The 18,772-nt window shown below is 38.8% G+C and overlaps 3 protein-coding genes across 3 annotated transcripts; 1 reads left to right on the forward strand and 2 right to left on the reverse strand.

The window, feature by feature from the left end:
• Positions 1–2,408: 2,408 nt before the first annotated feature.
• LOC121811501 (pleiotropic drug resistance protein 2-like) lies at positions 2,409–8,871 on the forward strand. Its single transcript, XM_042212376.1, has 19 exons — positions 2,409–3,003; positions 3,100–3,220; positions 3,401–3,489; positions 3,584–3,668; positions 3,767–4,057; positions 4,135–4,225; positions 4,348–5,248; positions 5,323–5,483; positions 5,575–5,841; positions 5,934–6,130; positions 6,209–6,541; positions 6,638–6,928; positions 7,019–7,102; positions 7,222–7,355; positions 7,453–7,686; positions 7,768–7,939; positions 8,022–8,276; positions 8,358–8,663; positions 8,696–8,871. Exons 1-18 carry the CDS (start codon positions 2,636–2,638, stop codon positions 8,628–8,630), a joined length of 4,347 nt encoding a protein of 1,448 aa, XP_042068310.1. The 5' UTR covers positions 2,409–2,635; the 3' UTR covers positions 8,631–8,663; positions 8,696–8,871.
• Positions 8,872–9,184: 313 nt separating this feature from the next.
• Positions 9,185–14,463, reverse strand: LOC121741137. The gene is made up of 3 exons (XM_042133839.1): positions 11,716–14,463; positions 10,046–10,353; positions 9,185–9,670 (listed from the first exon to the last, which is right to left on the reverse strand). The coding sequence occupies exons 1-3, from the start codon at positions 14,073–14,075 to the stop codon at positions 9,303–9,305; spliced, it is 3,036 nt and encodes a 1,011-aa protein (XP_041989773.1). The 5' UTR covers positions 14,076–14,463; the 3' UTR covers positions 9,185–9,302.
• Positions 14,464–16,035: 1,572 nt separating this feature from the next.
• Positions 16,036–18,575, reverse strand: LOC121810245 (vacuolar protein sorting-associated protein 29). The gene is made up of 4 exons (XM_042211013.1): positions 18,386–18,575; positions 17,426–17,572; positions 16,743–16,880; positions 16,036–16,555 (listed from the first exon to the last, which is right to left on the reverse strand). Exons 2-4 carry the CDS (start codon positions 17,555–17,557, stop codon positions 16,250–16,252), a joined length of 576 nt encoding a protein of 191 aa, XP_042066947.1. The 5' UTR covers positions 17,558–17,572; positions 18,386–18,575; the 3' UTR covers positions 16,036–16,249.
• Positions 18,576–18,772: the final 197 nt, after the last annotated feature.

Raw genomic sequence — 18,772 nt, forward strand, 5'->3', positions numbered from 1 at the left:
TTAGCTAATCAAGAAAATTAACTTAATTGGATTTTGTTATATCAAGTTCATGAACTAACTAATTAAGTGGAGTAATATAAAAGGTGTTATACACTCTATGAGAATTAATTAGTACTCCCCATATGTGTATGTTGGTTGTCACCCATATAAAAAAAGGCTGTCGAACTTGATTGGTCAAAGATAAAGCTTCATTTTTTAAATAACTTTTAATAAAATAAAAACATAACTGGCTCGTGAATCGCATGATCTGAACATAGAATAATTCATGGGAATATTAACGCAAATAAAATAATTATATAATAAAAAGGTGCATAACGCAAGTTGAGAAAATTAATTTAGCCACCATCTAGAAGGAGAATGGTCACACAATCTATCAAGTACATTATTGTTGAATATGTCATGTCAAATGTAGCAATCGTTTCTTCTAAGGTCAAATTCTTTGAAATTAAGCAATTATTTGAAGTATCTTGTCAGAAACGAATATCGTATTTCATTAAACATAGTTTATTTCATTAAGATATTTATTTTCAACGGTTTTTGTGATGCAATCTTCATTGAAATTTTTTCTCATTTTTTTAACGAATTTTATACTACAATCTTGACCTCATCAGCACAGAGTCAGTCAATCATTTGTAGAAGTCTCACAATCTTAATTTTGTTATCTAGTCATGAAAATTTGTAACTAGGAGTATATTTTTTTCACGACCCCATAATCCATATAGAGTAAAGTTTAAAACCATTTGATAGTATTATATTTTTAAAAATCTTCAAAGGTCAAAATCCTAATATTTTGGTCTCCAATGTTTTAAACAATGTAGTGAAGCTCTTCTAGAGTTGTAGTTGAATTTTTTAGTTTGGGAAACGTGGCTAATTGTGCATTTTAGTACTATTAATTACTACATGTTGTTCTGTATACACATCAATATTTGGAGTCTATAGATACAACTTATGATATTTTTGTAGGCGGTTCAAAAGTTGAGTATCAAAATAAATAAATAAATAAATAACATCGGAATATTTACATACAATTTGCACTACTATTGAAGAAGTAATTTTGGTTGTCACACATTTTCTTATGAATCACCGCAATTTATGTGTATGAAGTTGACCTAGCTATACTATGCATTTAAATAGTCATATCCATCTAGATGGGTTTGAATAATTCTCTCTAAGTCACACACTTGTTTTTCTTGCTTTCAGATCAAATAAATAACAATACAAAAACACTTTCCATTCCTCAGATGGCATCTCCTAATATAATCATCAAATTTAACAACCAAAAAGTAACATTCATTAATTCATTCGCAAATACTACTCATCTGTCCCTGATTGATTGTCACTCTTTGACCGGACACAGGTTTTAAGAACCGTAAAGAAAAAAGTTAGTGGAATGTGAGACCTGCTTTTTTATATTGGTTTTATAATAAAATGTGAGTGAAATGAGTTAGTGGAACGTGAGACCTACTTATCATTTATGGTAAAAATGAAGTGTGACAATAATTGAGGGACGGAGCGAAATAGAAAAGAGTGAAAATTAATCGGGGACGGACGGGATGGAGTAATATTTAATAACAACTAAGTGTGAATAGACCGTTTAGTCCCTTCCTACCAACCCAGCGTATTAACGCGCAAGCCACGCTTCGTTCTGGAGTACCTAAACTAAAAGTCACAAAACGGGGTCGTTTCGAAGAAGTTTCTGCATATAATACACACCCGACTCTTGCTTACTACCCCACAATAGTCAAACTATAACTGCCACTGTTAATATTTAAATATAATTTTAATTATCCAATAACAGCACGCCAATGGGCCCACTAAAATATCCAATACTATTGTTAATATTAGACAAATTATGTGTCTATTGTCCCTAAAATTTGGAGGGATATTCTTTTATAATCTTACATTTTTTAGTCGGGGAGTCGTACGGACTTGCACACATGCCCATTGTATTACCTATTACGAGAGTTTGAGTTGTTATCGAGCATGTTTGGTAGCTAGATGAGTTATCTATCTTATCAAATATGCGCTTATGTCAAAGAAGAAGTAGCGAAAATAGCTGAATTTTGATTTTTTAAATTTATTATTTAAAATATACTGGAGTATTATTTATAGCAACATAAAAAATTAGCAACTTAATATCTCTAGTAAGAGCGGCAACTAGTTAAATAAAATTAAGATGGAGTAAGAATTCAATAGCTTTCCATATTTAGAAAAAAGAATACATATGCGCAATCATGCATCCAATTACTTTACAGCGGTTCACATGCAACGAAAACACCGTATCATTACACTATGTTCAATTAAAAAAGTGTAATTGTAGCCCAATTTTGACCAGCTGAATTCAACACACACACGCTCACACACACATATATATATATTCGCATACATATCTCTGCGAAGAAAAAATATCCAACTCTCATTTCAACTTTCAACAAGAGAGGGAGAGAGAAACTGCATGGCTACTTGATTTTCAATTTTTCCCACTGCAAAGCAAAGAAAACAAATCACACACACAGATTTTTTCATTCTTTTTAGCAAATCAAAGCCTACACATTTCCTTCTCAAAGCTGCATACTCACATCTTCTTCTCAAGGTCAGTAGATATCAACGATAATCTGATCGGAAGCAAGCGGCAATGGCGGCGGCGCTGGCGGGGGACGATCTAGCTCGGTCGACTAGTTCCGCTCGGAGCTGGCGGCAGCAGAGCATACGAGACGTGTGGCAGGGGCCGCCGGACGTGTTCATGCGGAGCAGCACGCGGCGGCAGGCGGAGGACGACGAGGAGGAGCTGCGGTGGGCGGCGATCGAGCGCCTCCCGACGTACGACCGCCTCCGCAAGGGCGTGCTGCAGCAGGTGGTCAGCAATGGCAGGATCGTCCACTCCGAGGTGGATGTGGCGAATTTGGGGTCGCAGGATAAGAAGCAGCTCATGGAGAGCATTCTCAGAGTTGTGGAGGATGACAACGAGAAGTTCCTGCAGAGGCTCAGGAACAGAACTGATAGGTATTGAATCGCACTCGCAAACGCATTATTGTGTGTGTTGTTGTTTGATTGTGGTGTTGGATTGGTTTTCTGATTGTGATTTATTTGGGGATTTAGGGTTGGGATCGAGATCCCGAAGATTGAAGTGAGGTTTCAGAATCTGTCTATTGAGGGAGATGCGTATGTTGGAACGAGAGCGCTTCCTACTCTCCTCAATTCAACCATCAACACATTGGAGGTATGCGTGCTTTTTTACTAGTTCTGTTTTAGATTGTGTTTTGTGAAAAGAAAAAATCTTAAGATGGAGTCCGATTCAGTGTGATTTAGTTAATTAGTTGGATCTTACTGTGTCAGATTTTTGAAAGTTGTGATGTGGAGAAGTTTTACTATAACTGATAATGGTTGAATGGTGTGATAGGCTACTTTGGGGATGATTGGGCTCTCTCCATCGAAGAAGAGGGTGGTTCAGATCCTTCGAAATGTCAGTGGAGTTGTGAGACCATCAAGGTTAGCTTACAAAATCAAATGGTTAACTTCTGAGTTTTTGAAATTGTTTATCGTGTTTTATTGATGAAAAAAATTGTGCAACGCTTGTTTACAGGATGACACTTCTTCTCGGACCACCGGGTTCTGGGAAAACTACGTTGCTCAAAGCACTAGCAGGAAAGCCTGATGATGATATGAAGGTGTGTGCAGTTTTCTATCACCAATAATCACAGGATTTATATAAATTAAACGCTTCCAAAATTTTTGCAAGTGTGCTGATGTTTAATGTTGTGAGCAGGTGACTGGAAAGATCACCTACTGTGGCCATGAATTTCATGAGTTCGTTCCTCAAAGAACCTGTGCTTATATCAGCCAGCATGATCTTCACCATGGTGAGATGACTGTTCGCGAGACATTGGATTTCTCCGGTAGGTGTTTGGGAGTCGGGACGAGGTATGAAATGCTTGTGGAGTTGTCAAGAAGAGAGAAAGAAGCTGGAATCAAGCCTGATCCTGAGATTGATGCATTCATGAAGGCCACAGCCTTAGTGGGGCAAGAAACTAGTTTGATCACGGATTATGTGCTCAAGGTTCGTCTGCATTTCATTGTTGCTTCTAAGAATTTACTGCGAAAGAATAAGCCTAACGTGTGTATGATTTTATACAGATTCTTGGATTGGATATATGTGCTGATATTATGGTTGGAGATGATATGAGGAGAGGAATTTCTGGTGGACAGAAGAAGCGTGTCACAACCGGTATGTTTTAGCAAGTTTTGAGGAGCAATGCTGATAATAGAAACTGATTTCAAGAAACAGTCGGAAAACTTGCAAATTTTTATTACATATTACTTATGATGGTAGTGCTTTGGTGAATGCAGGGGAAATGTTGGTTGGACCAGCAAAAGCGTTCTTCATGGATGAAATTTCAACAGGGCTAGATAGTTCCACAACCTTCCAGATTGTGAAGTTCATGAGGCAGATGGTTCACATCAATGACATAACCATGGTCATTTCTCTACTGCAGCCGGCTCCAGAGACCTTCGATCTTTTTGATGACGTGATCCTCCTCTCTGATGGTGAGATCGTCTACCAGGGCCCTCGTGAGAGTGTGCTTGAGTTCTTTGAATTCATGGGGTTCAGATGCCCGGAGAGAAAGGGAGTTGCAGACTTTCTGCAAGAAGTGACCTCAAAGAAGGATCAAGAACAGTATTGGTGTCGCAAGAATCAGCCTTACAGCTATGTCTCGGTGCCCGATTTTGCACAGGCTTTCAACTCTTTTCACATAGGGCAGCAGCTTAATGAAGATCTGAGGGTTCCGTATGACAAGTCCAGAGCTCATCCAGCTGCATTGGTGAAGGAGAGGTTTGGAATCTCAAGCATGGAGCTTTTCCGGGCTTGTTTTGATAGGGAGTGGCTGCTGATGAAACGTAGCTCGTTTATTTACATCTTTAAGACCACACAGATCACTATTATGGCAACAATTGCGTTGACAGTTTTCCTCAGAACTGAGATGAAGACGGGTCGAGTTGAGGATGCTGCTAAGTTTTGGGGAGCGTTGTTCTTCAGTCTTATCAATGTTATGTTTAATGGAATGCAGGAGCTTGCAATGACTGTTTTTAGGCTTCCTGTGTTTTTCAAGCAGAGGGATAGTTTGTTCTACCCGGCATGGGCTTTTGCATTGCCTATTTGGGTGCTTCGTATTCCTATCTCTATCGTGGAGTCTGCATTGTGGATCATCTTCACTTACTACACCATAGGATTTGCACCTTCTCCTGTTAGGTAATTTCATGAGAACTGTGAAATGGCTGTTTGAATTTTGATTGATTCTTGATATGCAATGCAAATATTTTCAGGTTTTTCAAACAGCTCTTGGCCTTCATTGGGGTGCATCAGATGGCTCTCTCCCTCTTCCGTTTCATTGCTGCAGTTGGAAGAACTCAAGTCGTTGCGAACACATTTGGAACCTTTGCCTTGCTGTTGGTGTTTGTGTTGGGAGGCTTTGTTGTTGCAAAGGGTAAATAATAACTTGACTACCCTCATAAAGTTGAGACGTGATCTTATATATTGAGTGATTGTTTTGAGCTAATAGATGTTGGTTTTGACAGATGATATCCAAGATTGGATGATATGGGGTTACTACGTCTCTCCTATGATGTATGGACAGAACGCCATTGCCATCAATGAGTTCCTCTCAGAGAGATGGGGTGCACCTGCACCTGCCAATTCATCTGAACCGACTGTAGGAAAGACCCTTCTCAAGGAAAGAGGTTTGTTCACAACGGAGTCATGGTACTGGATCTGCATCATTGCTCTCTTCACCTTCTCTGCGCTGTTCAATGTCCTCTTCGTTGCTGCATTGACATACTTGAACCGTAAGTACCATCTCCCTCCTACTTGGCATCTCTGCTGAGCATGATGATGATTTAGCGCGTATGGCTAACTGTTTTTTGGTGCTTGTTCTCAGCTCTGGGCGATAACAAGGCCATCATCAACGATGACAATGAGGAGAGCAAGAAAAAGAAGAGAGTCACAGAAATGACTGCAAGGAATGATAATGGGATTGTGGAGTCAAGTAATGAACCAAGAAGAGGGATGGTGTTGCCTTTTGAGCCTCTCTCTCTTACTTTCAACCATGTCAATTACTATGTTGATATGCCTGCTGTAAGCCTCTCTCTTTCTCTCTCTCTCTCTCTCTAAACAATGCTAGTTCCTAACTTGATGCAACGACATTTGGTGCAGGCAATGAAGACACAAGGTGTTGAAGAGGAAAGACTGCAATTGCTGAGAGATGTGAGTGGAGCATTCAGGCCCGGTGTACTAACAGCGTTGGTCGGAGTTAGTGGTGCAGGAAAAACGACGTTAATGGATGTCTTAGCTGGTAGAAAGACGGGAGGCTACATCGAAGGACCCATAACCGTCTCAGGCTTCCCCAAGAACCAGGAAACGTTTGCACGAGTGAGTGGCTACTGTGAGCAGAACGACATCCACTCTCCCTACGTCACTGTCTACGAGTCACTCCTCTACTCTGCTTGGCTGCGTCTGGCCGCTGATGTCGATACAGAAACGCGAAAGGCAAGCTAACCCCACCACCATATCTCCTATCTCACACCCTTATACCAATGAGTGAACTTGGTTTTCTAACAAAATCTTGATTTTTGATTGCTGCAGATGTTTGTTGAGGAGGTGATGGACTTGGTTGAGCTAAACCCTCTGAGGAATGCTCTTGTTGGGCTCCCCGGAGTCGATGGTCTCTCAACAGAACAGAGGAAGAGGCTCACTATTGCTGTTGAGTTGGTGGCTAATCCTTCCATAATATTCATGGACGAACCAACTTCTGGGCTTGATGCTCGAGCAGCTGCTATCGTGATGAGGACAGTGAGGAACACAGTGGACACAGGCAGAACAGTCGTCTGCACAATTCACCAGCCTAGCATTGACATCTTTGAAGCTTTTGATGAGGTATTTACAAACTACAATCCCAAAATGACGAAGTTAACCTCATTGCATTCTTCCCAGTGATACTAAAGTACATGATATCTATTCGTGCAGCTTCTGTTGATGAAACGAGGAGGACAAGTCATCTATGGAGGACCTCTTGGTCGCCATTCCCACAAGCTCGTTGAATACTTTGAGGTGAGGTTTCTATTTTTTCTGTGTCATTTTTTTTTGCTTTTTAGGTTAAACTGTACTAAGGAGAGCGTGCTGAGTGCTCGTGTGGACAACAAGAAGCCTAACCTTGATTCTAAATTCAGGCTATACCTGGTGTTCCCAAAATCAAAGAGGGATACAATCCAGCTACATGGATGTTGGAGGTCAGCTCTTCTGCAGTTGAAGGCCAAATGGATGTCGACTTTGCTGAAATCTATGCCAACTCTGCCCTTTACCGGTGAGTGAAAAAATCATTTCACAAACTCTACATATGCAGTCTGTTAAGAGATTAGTGTCCTAATCTACTTTCTTGATTTCTTTTTGGAAAAATTTAGGAACAACCAAGAGCTGATCAAGGAACTGAGCGCACCAGCACCGGGGGCGAAGGACCTATACTTCCCCACACAGTATTCTCAATCATTCTTGACACAATGCAAGGCTTGCTTTTGGAAGCAGCACTGGTCATACTGGAGAAACTCTCAGTACAACGCTATTCGTTTTTTCACAACTGTGGTCATTGGAGTGATGTTTGGAGTTATCTTTTGGCAGAAAGGGAATCAGAGTAAAATGTAAGTCGATATCATTTGTAGGCATTGATACTAAACTTGCTTTTCTGTGTGAATTGTAGTAACAAAAACCTTTTGTAACAGAAAAGGGCAACAAGACTTGATGAATCTGCTGGGAGCTACATATTCTGCCGTTCTTTTCTTGGGTGCCGCCAATGCTTCTGCCGTTCAATCTGTCGTAGCAATTGAGAGAACAGTCTTCTACCGCGAGAGGGCTGCAGGGATGTACTCGGAGCTACCATACGCGTTCGCTCAGGTAAAAATAACATCTCAAATCTCAACTAGAATAATCTCGTGCATCAAGGAGACAACTTACTGACTTTCTGTGTGATGAGTAGGTGGCGATAGAAACGGTGTACGTGGCGATTCAGACAATGGCTTACTCTCTGCTTCTCTACTCCATGATCGGATATGAATGGACCGGAGAGAAATTCTTCTACTTCTACTACTTCATCTTCATGTGCTTCACCTACTTCTCTATGTACGGAATGATGGTTGTTGCATTGACCCCTGGCTACCAAATTGCTGCCATTGTCATGTCCTTCTTCCTCAGCTTCTGGAACTTGTTCTCCGGCTTCCTCGTCCCTCGTCCGGTGAGTACTCTAAATTCTCCCAAACAACGCACAAAATCATTAACACAGAGCATAATGCTAACGAAAACATGTTTCTTGCAGCTTATCCCAATCTGGTGGAGATGGTACTACTGGGCCTCACCTGTCGCATGGACAATCTACGGTGTTTTCACGTCCCAGTTGGGAGATGTGACGAGTCCCCTTGAGACGTCCGGAAACATAAGTGAAGTTTCAGTGAAGGGCTTTCTTAAAGATTACCTGGGATATGATTATGACTTCCTCCCTGCAGTTGTGGCTGCTCATGTTGGTTGGGTGCTCCTCTTCTTCTTCGTGTTCGCCTACGGAATCAAGTACCTTAACTTCCAGAGGAGATAGAGGCATTTTTCGAAGAAAAGTTTGCAGATTATAAGGTTTATTTGTCATAAGGTTTATTTGTCATAGGCTAAGTGTGTATACTGTGTAGGCTGTTTTGCTAGATAGGAAGACTACCTCCATTTTTATCCATTTCTGTTTTCTATCATATTAGAACTGTGTAACTACTCTATTTTTGTTGTATTTATTGTTTTAAAGTTGTACTATTAACTATTCAATCAATAAAGTCATTCTTGAATATCCACACCACACCTTTGTAATTTTATTTTTCTAGACTGTTAACCAACATATGAATTCAATTACGATAAATTAGATCGGATTTTGCTAGTATTTTTTCTTCTGCAATACCTTAGTATATGCTTATAACAAATACATAAACAAGAAAACTTCAATATTTAGCATGCTTGAAAATGTTAGACAACTTTCTTGATTAATTTGATAGATTGTAGCAGAAATATTTTGGATTGCTATTATGTAACCTATGGCAAATATTTGCAATGCCAATCTTATTGATAATACATCACAATCCAACTTCAAACAAAAACAAAAACAAAAAGTCAAGAACTGAAATATGTTTATATAAATCAAAAGTTCAATCTTCTGATTTACAAATCAGTCATCAAAGCATCCAGAAAAAAAGCAGATCAAAATATGGATTAGTGTTGGTACATATAATCATCTGCCAGTTTCCCCACTAGTATCTATAGGTGCATCCACAATGCTCAAGATCTGCTTTTTGCTCTTCAAAACGCATCGTTTCTTGGTATCGAAATCAAGTTTATCCAGATCCTCAGCAATTCCCAGGTAGCCATACAAAAAGTCATCCTCTCTCTCTGACGATACTAAATTTTTCCCTCTGGAACTTCCACATTCGGACTTTAATTGCTTGAAATCAGTTCTCCCGTTCTTGGATTTGATGTAGCTCTTGTCCAACCTCCCTGCCTCGCGTAATCCAGAAAGTGTACCGTTGAACTTCACCAGCAACACGCTCTGATTCGCAGGTTTCCCATAGCATACCTTGACAATGCTTTTATAACCCATATCTACACCCAAAGATGAACAAATTACACAAAACACGAGCAATGAAAGTGGCATCACATTGGATATATAGCATGACATGCATAATTACAAGATACACAAGCACATAAAGCTATGTAGTGTTAAAGAAAACAGAATATTTGCCAACATTTATAGAGGAGATCTGATGATGTAAACCCACATAGACCAAAAAAGATAAGTGAATTACATAAAAGACGAGCAACAAAGAAGGTATCATGTTCGATATATAGCATGGGCATGCATAATTGCAAGATACTACCACGAATTTGAACATTCTAGAGACGATCTGATGAAGTTTATGAGTAGAACCGAGAACACAATGAAGTTAAGAAGCAGTAAAGAATCTGGGTGATGCATACCTCTGAGCTTGGTATCTAGCTTCTCAGACGATATGATAACCCTTTCACCGGGACTCGTGTTATCTATGCTACTGTTGTGAACAACAACAATCGGTGGCCAAATGATGATATCTTCTTTCAAAACTTGAGTCTCTGCATCAGTCATGACTTCACGACGCCATTCACTGCTAGGGTGGTCTGTAATCTTCCATCCCATCAGTGTACAGAGTGCCTTGTGCAAGCCCAAATGCTGAGACCTCACGCCAACTTTCTTGGATGTGACAGCATGCATTGCAAGTCTATCTGTCCCAACAAACTCCTTGGAAGTGCTGAACCAAGACCCAGCCAATAAAGTTACATTACTATAAGTTGTAAATGAATCATAAAATCATAAATTTTTTAATAAAGTCATATGCTAGGAGACTAATTACGAATGCAAAACAACAACATATCTATATATACAAAATCCTAAAAAACTGTAATTTAGGCAGCCAGCCAGCCACATTGGAAAAATCTTTGATGGACAAATGAGCTCATCGTCTAGCTGTTTACTGTTAAATTAAAGAAAATATCAATATCAATTATGATCCAAAAAACACCATCATTATCCTTTGATATAAAAACTATCCATGCAACAACATATCCAACCCAAACCAGAAAGGGTTGCCAACATAACGACCACGAATCCCAAAAAGAAAACCCATCACGGGAATGGAATCATGTGAAAGTAGCTGGACTTTTTTGAATGAGAATCATTCCTCCATAGTGCCCCTACCCCTAAAAAGCTACCAAGTAACCCATGAACTAAGGCATTTTAGCAACTCCGAGATGTTAAATCACTCACATCACCAGAAAATGGACAGCTACATGATTGCCTAAAGTATTGATATGCTCCAGTTTAACTTCTCCTCATTCCAATGACATCCGAAATGACAAATAGTTCCATGTATAATCAGCGTGGCACAGAAAATGGCTTTAGTACCCAACATAAGCCATCATGCAGAGCCACAAGCATACTGGCAAGGCTGCATTTTATGCTCATTTCTACCTTCATATTGATAATGTCAAAGGCTGACTCACATCAAAATATTTTCTTCCATTGTTTCAACCAACACAAGTTCCATAAACACATACAGGATACCAATACATGTAATCATCCTTCCTGAAATCGCATTACACAGCACACTACTTCACCTTCAGCTCCTTTTTCTTCGCCTTTTCAGCCCTTCAAATAGGCCAAGGGACACCCAAATTCCAATTTCCACTAGCCCCACGTAAAAGCCATTAAGTTAACATGCATTTTACTACAAATTTCTAAGACATGATCATGAGAAATATCCAAAAGAAATTTTACTTATTCTGATAAGCAGAATCCTCATGACTAACTAGCAACAAAATGATAGTTCTTATCCCGAAACATGATGCCTTATATCCTATATATGTGCTTTCCAACACTGCAAGGACATAACTAACTTAAAATTCATTATTTTTCACTGGGACTGCATTAACAAGGTGTCATATGTTGACATAATGCAAACCGTGCACACAAATTCTGACTGAACTCTGACCAGACAATCTCACTTGATGTAATAAAATGAGATCACAGAATTAATACCTATTAGGTCTCTGAAAGAGCAAATTAGTAAGTTAAACGAAAAAGGGAAGACGCGTTCATGACGTAGAGCACAGACCTGCCACATACAAAGCACTTTAAAATACCAGCTTTTCTTCCTTGCTCCATGTATTTATTTCTTTTTATCGGCGTCTCATTAATTTGTTTGAGAAATTTGAAAAATGCGCTTTGCACCAGCTGCTTGAAATCCTCAGATTTTTCAGGCGGTTCAGATTTTGCTAGAGAAAGATGATCTTCCGAGTGGTTTCCATCATGATAGTGATCACCTCCATCTGGATGGCTTTGCTCGATGCTTATTGTGGTAGAACTCACATTTTTTATCCACGGAGGAGGTGCTAACCGCTTCTTTATGGAAGGTTTATACGTCTTCATTAGCCGCTGTGAAACATGAAGTTTTTTAGTGGGTCCCAGCCTCTTTTTTATATCTCTAGAGTCTGATTTGTGGGGTTTAATTGAGCGATGTGCCTGGAAATCTGAAGAGGATGGTTCATCACTGTGCATCCTGCTTGACATTCTCCAAGTTTTCTCATAGTCAGATCTGCTTGACATGGGCTCCTTAGAAAAATCTAAATGATCAATTTCATCTCCCATATCTACTTGATGGTAAATCCTACGAGCTCCTTTTCCATCAGCAGATATCCTAATTCCAATATCTTGCTCATACACCATCTCTTCCCTAATGTGTTTGTCCCTCAGGCTCCTCTCGCATGATTCAACAAAGCTGAAATCTACCGTAGAAAATCTCTTTCTTGGGCTATCATAAAGTCCACCAAGGGTGGGGTTATATTCTCTTGATTGCAAGGGATCTGAATTTTCATACTGAGACCACTGACAACCATCTATATCGGCATGATGTTTTTCTGTTTTAACACCTCCATATCCATAATATCCTTCTGCTCCATAATTGAGGTGAGTACTTTCAGTACCCAAAGTATCCACATCATCCCTTCTGAAATGGAGTGATCCAGGCACACCAAATTTATTAGGCGTTGATTGCACTTGAAAAGAAGGATATTGGTTCAAAAGTTCATCATCTTCCATTTGTTCTTTATGACAACATGCATCAACCCTACGCTTCAAGGCATTAATTCTTGATATCTGCTTGTCTCTGTAGTCTTCTTCGACATCATTGATCCTTCCACTTATCCTGTCTAATTCGCTTCTACCAAATTCTGCATATGACCAATCTCCCTGTTTACTCTCAGGAAGCCCAACATATAAATGTGAACTGCTCCTTTTATCATCTAATTGACCTCCAGGTTCTGCGAGTAACATGTTCTTCTCCGTTTCACTATATCCATCAAGGCGAATTGGCTGAGAAGCCAGTCTACTCCCTCGCTCCAGAACATCTGATGATGGCATATGAAGGTTTCTGGTGGGAGAATAACCAGACAAGCCCTCTCTTGAGTTGCCCACAGACACAGGATCATAGTCCTTATGCTGAGATGTTGATACCAAATAGTCAGAATTTCCCTTTGAGTAACCACGAGAAGACAAGAGGTTGTCTTCCTCCTTGAATTTATATAATTCACTTTCTAATGTTTTGCCTACTCCCTGATACCTGTCCTGGAAATGCAAGCTGCCACTTTTCTTTTCAAGATAATTATCTTCTCGGTCATTTAATCCACCCCTTCTCTCGAAATGGGGTTCATCCCGAAAATGAAAATATCGCTTTCTATCTTCATCTCCCCCACTTAAACTACTAACATGTAGATCATCCACTCCACCACGAGCCAGTGTATAAGAATCAGAGTGCATCTTTCCTCTGTTCTCATACTTCAAGGAAACAGGCATCGTGCTGTCTAAATACTGCGGTGCCGGCAATCCAGCTCGACCCCTATCCAAGAAATGATTTTGCAGATGAAAATCTCTGTCACCACTGCTAGAGACATTCACATCACCAACGCCACTTGAGCCATGAGTGAGGCCATATTCCCTCCAGCTGAGAGGATCAGATTTCCGGGATCCATCTAAAGGCTCATCCCACTTCAACTGCCTCGATCTCATATCACCACGATATGAATCCTCATTATAAGATCTCCTAGAACCCCCAACACTAACCTCATTATCATAACCCCCTCTAGCTCCATCTCCATAATTAGACAATTCCACAGGCCTTTCCCTATCCATATCCCTATCCCTTTCAAAATGAACATTCTCCCCAATTCTCCGAGGGCTCCAAAATCTCCTACTATCATCCTCATACACATCCCTATCGTAATCAGAAAATCTCGAAACCCTATCCTCAAAATGATCCCTTTCCTCAATCCTCCGCGACGACCTACCCTCCCCTGAATATTCATCCGCCCCACGCCGTCGATATGGCGACAGTTTCCAATCCCGCGACCTAGATGGCGGGGGTCGAGGCGAAGGCGATCGGCCCCGATAACCCCCTCGATATCGCCTCTCCTCAATCATATCAGCAACAAAAGCACAAAAATACAACCGACAACCAAACTATATCGCGATTCAACAACGCAGTGGAAAGTGACAAATAACTCTAGAGACTCAAAAACCTACCACGCCGTGATCGTAATGTTAGGAGCAACAAAAACAGACCTAACCGGTAAATTCCTGAACCACAGAACCCCCAAAACCTAAAATTATTCAACAAATCAATAGAAAATTCCAACCTTCCGGCTTCGGGGAGCCAGCAATGTCTGAATCGCGATTCAATCCATACAGTTACAGAGATTTGAGCGCAGTTATTGTGATTTTTGGGGAAATCTCAGTCTGTGGCAATAAAATTAGGCCAATTGTTTATTTTTTTGGGGTGAATAAAACGAGATTTTATACGTATTCAAGTTATAATGAATCTAAACAATTTTATTCTCATGTGACAACGTTCTGAATTTTCTGAATTTCTTGTTTAATTTATTTTTTTAGTGTAAAGGCTCTATTTTTTTTAAAAGGGTTAACTTTATATGTGATCTTCAAAAAGGTGAGGACTATAAATCGAATGAATAAAGTAAATATTTGTATACTACGAAAAGATTGATTTGTAAATGATTATTTAGAAGACTGATAAATTAGCATACTTTGAAAAAGAATAGTGCACTACATAATTATGGATCGGACAGAAAAATCATTTCTAATTTTTATAGAAAGAAAAAATTGATTCTAATTGTTACAAACTTATTGCCATAATAGTTTCATGTGCCAATATACTTTGAAGGCATTAAATGTAATCTTTATTTTTATGAAACATGTGTCCTACTCTGAAAAAGTTAATAAACTATTAATAAAAATTAGAATCCAGAACCATTTTGTATTTTATACTATTAAAAATTTCGTTAAAAAAAATAATTTTTGTAAAAGATACTAAAATCTGATTTCTAATATTACAAGGTCAATTGTTGTTGATTTGTAGCAATTACTTTGTAGGGTGACTTTCCAATAAGGATCACATATAACATTTTCTATTTCAATCTCCTATTACGTACACACAACCATGAGCGATGAATCCCACCATCACTTATCATGTTTGTATGTATATAGTAGGGATGAAGTAATAAATGACATAAGTGATCTCAAGTGGCGACTTCCACACTTCATTATATGCAGAAACTAATTATTACATAAAATATACAGTAAATAAGACATAGAAATCATAGAACAAAAAATACTACTTAGTTGATAAAACGATACTCTCCGTCCACTAATACAAGAGGAGTTTTGACCCGGCACGCGTTTTAAAAAATTTAGTAGAAAGTTGGTTGAAAAAGTTAGTGAAAGATGGATACTACTTTTATACTCTCCCTCCCTTCTTTCTATAATAGTAGAGTCACTTCTTTTCGGCATTAGTATTAAAAGAGAGATACTATTAAATATATTAAGTGAAGAGATAATAAAGTACTCCCTTCGCCCCCTATAGTAGAGGCATTTATTTTTGACACAGGATTTAAGAAAAATTGTTTTAAATGAGTTAAGTAAAAGGAGAATAAAGTAGAAAGAAAAAAGGTAGAGAGATGAAGAGAGAGTAAAGTACTATTTACCAAAAAAGGAAATGACTTAGCTACAGTGGGACAATCCAAAAAGAAATACAACTCTGCTACAGAGAGACGGTGGGAGTAGGAAAAAGAGAAAAGTTGAGAGAATAAAGTAAGAGCGAGAATAAAGAAAGTGATGGAGAGTTATTTTTTGCTAAATAGGGAAATGACTATTATGATGGAACATCCCGAAATGGAAAAATAACTCCACTACAATGGAACGGAGAGAGGGAGAGTATTAGTTTTATAATAAAATATAAATGAGATAAAGTTAGTAGAACGTGAAGTCCATTACTATAAATAGTAAAAAACAAATAAGAAGTTTATTGGTGAATAGACAAAATAACAAAAAGAGAAGTTAGTGGACGGAAGAAGTATACAACTTATGATAACAATGGGAAAAAATTGTTGAAAAACTTTTAAATTGGAGATGGTTATATATTCATATTCATCACATCAATCATTAATTCAAACCAGGGCATATCCTATTACCAATATTGAAACCAAAACGATCAAATGAAAATATTTTACCGAATTCCTAATGCAGAATACACAACTGAAATCCATGACACTCGTCATGCTTTGGTGAGGCGTTGTCTTCGCTTAGTGAGGCAAGTTCGTTGGTGTTGTCGTCTTCTTGAAGTCAATCTTGTCGACCTTCACCTCCCCGTCTATGAGTTCATAAACGTACACCACGACTCGCAGGCCATCAATGTCCATGAGGACGAAGCTAGGGTTGACATCATAAGTGATGCTGCTGAAGGCACCGGTGGCAGATCCGGGATTAATGACAACTCCAGCCTCGTGCTTGTAAGCAGTGAATTGGTGTGTGTGGCCGGTGACAAGGATGTCTACATCTAGCTGCCTCTGGAGCATGGCAAGTGAGTCGAGATCTCCCCATGGAATAACCTTCACATATTATTGTAAGAAGATCGTTAAAAGGGTGGGAAGATGAGGTGAAGCACAGATGCTACAGTTAGCATATCGCGTTAACAGCCTCGCTCATGGATCTCATTGTCAGAAAGTCCAACTGAGACGGTAAACTAAAGAGAATCGAACAATCCAACTATGTAACAAGATAGAAAAGGAAACACACCTGATGGCCATGGCATACACCAAGCTTAAACTGGCCAATTGTTAATGTTTTGGTGTCTGGATAACGCGAGTCCTCATCATATTCACCGCGAGTAATGTGCAAGTCTGGACAAACAGTTTTCAAGTACTCATGAACCTCCTGCAATATGTGAAGATATGGTTATACAGATACGGTGAGCATGAAATCATTCACTTTCATTACAGAGGGGTATATAAAGAAAAACCCATATCCCACTAAATAAATGGAGTAATATTTTATGTATCAAACCCTTCTTAAACTGAGGACTACCCTCTAACAGCAAAGTGTCATTTTTACCTTTGTGCAAATCAACCTTGACAATTAACCCCTTAATTTTCAGTTTTGAGCTAGTCTTATTCAGGAAATCATACATCACATTTGAGTCATTTGACAACATTGGAGCTAATTGAAAGTCAATTTAGTGCAGCACGTCTACTTTTTACCAGTTACTACATTTAAGTAGGGAACTCCAAAAGATTAATTTGCAATAGCCTCAGTTACCTAGTAATACCATTAGCTTATCCTGAATGCACTTGTCTAATAAAGAAGTCTGAAGCAAGAGATTAAGCATATAACCCAAGCCAAATTCTTGTCATGTCTAACTAGTAGTGCATATCAAATGGATGCAAATTCTCCAGTTTTTTAAAGAAAAAATATACACTTACTTTGATACATAAGTTTCCAGTACAAATGACGTGCTGGATCTTTCCTGGAACAAGCATAGACTTGAATTTTGCAGGCAGATCTGGTGCCCTGTGCGGTATGTGTAAATCACCTAATGCTAGTACTAGCACCATCACTCCAATCTATACCTATAAAACCCACACATGTCAATATTTGCTGACAAAACTCATCCACCATCCACCAAATACTTGCTCATCACATATAATAAATCATTATTATCATTATCTTATAAAAGCCATAAGATCTGTTTGATACATGAGAAAGAGTTTAACATGCGCATTTTATCCTATAAATACATGCATAATCTAGAATTCATTTCTGCTCATCGCTTTCTATTATAACCATGGATCCCAGTCAAATTCAGTACATCATAAAGCTTCCACCAAGATATACAGCATCAAATTCAATGTCTCTCATAACATATTATTCCAATTTCTAGTTGCATATATTTCAATTCAGAAAAAATGAGCAAACTTGCAGATCCATATATCATTCCAATTTCTAGACAGCACTGACATTTTTAGAGGTAAGAAAGTTATCATCATACATAAGGAACGCACAAACAATAAGTAGAAACACTCAAACACATGCTAGTCTGCGATCACCTCGAATGCTATATGCAGCAATCATAATTCAGAATCTATAATTGCTTAAGTAACACATTCATTAGCCACTCGAAGATGAAAGATCATCCGATTATGTGATCTGGCATATGACGCAATTTAGTTTGAAGGTCAGTTAATAAGAGCGCTTCAAAACACATATACTCGGATTGAGGAAAGTTAAGCTGATCAACCTCAACAAGAAGGAATTTCAGTGTATCGTTACAGGATTCATGACATTGAACAGAGCATTGCGATTCAGATTTTTCCTTTAATACCTAGATGAAACATGAAAAGCAATAAAAAGTCAATGAATGGCCAGAAAGGGGGCTAGCTTACGGGAGTAATAGAGAAATTCGAGCTGCCGCTGGAGGAAGGTAGCGCCGACGAAGATGAGCTGCCCGAAAAGGAGAGCAATTGAGCGCGAACGTTGATCGTGAAGTGGGAATTAGGGTTTGATCGGAAGATCCCCTTTGATCGATGACGCTGAAGCAAATGAGTAACTTTGATTTTGGAAATATTGGTTTTTGTCGGGCTTGTCTTATTATATTAAAATTTTCATATATATCATGATTCAGAGCATTAGCAATGCCGCTATGCACAGCACCCTAAGCATTTTCTTTATTTGAATATTTAAATAATTATAAAAATTGAAAAAAAAACATTTATTTTATTTAAAATTAATACATTACAATACGAATTAAAAAAATAGGCATTCTCAACGAC

Source organism: Salvia splendens, chromosome 7 (genome assembly GCF_004379255.2).
Source record: "Salvia splendens isolate huo1 chromosome 7, SspV2, whole genome shotgun sequence".
Classification (NCBI taxonomy): Eukaryota; Viridiplantae; Streptophyta; class Magnoliopsida; order Lamiales; family Lamiaceae; genus Salvia; species Salvia splendens.

Bases quoted from the DNA above. Each gene is read 5' to 3' on its own strand.
- LOC121811501 (XM_042212376.1), top strand. From the start codon at position 2,636: ATGGCGGCGGCGCTGGCGGGGGACGATCTAGCTCGGTCGACTAGTTCC. The intron at 5,484-5,574 runs GTAAATAATAAC...TGGTTTTGACAG, and splicing joins AGGCTTTGTTGTTGCAAAGG to ATGATATCCAAGATTGGATG. The intron at 5,842-5,933 runs GTAAGTACCATC...GCTTGTTCTCAG, and splicing joins TGCATTGACATACTTGAACC to CTCTGGGCGATAACAAGGCC.
- LOC121810245 (XM_042211013.1), bottom strand. From the start codon at position 17,557: ATGGTGCTAGTACTAGCATTAGGTGATTTACACATACCGCACAGGGCA. The intron at 16,881-17,425 runs GTAAGTGTATAT...CACATATTGCAG, and splicing joins CTGGAAACTTATGTATCAAA to GAGGTTCATGAGTACTTGAA. The intron at 16,556-16,742 runs GTGTGTTTCCTT...TAATATGTGAAG, and splicing joins GTGTATGCCATGGCCATCAG to GTTATTCCATGGGGAGATCT.
- LOC121741137 (XM_042133839.1), bottom strand. From the start codon at position 14,075: ATGATTGAGGAGAGGCGATATCGAGGGGGTTATCGGGGCCGATCGCCT. The intron at 10,354-11,715 runs GTCTGTGCTCTA...GTCTTGGTTCAG, and splicing joins AAGTGCTTTGTATGTGGCAG to CACTTCCAAGGAGTTTGTTG. The intron at 9,671-10,045 runs GTATGCATCACC...CTTTGGGTGTAG, and splicing joins GCTAGATACCAAGCTCAGAG to ATATGGGTTATAAAAGCATT.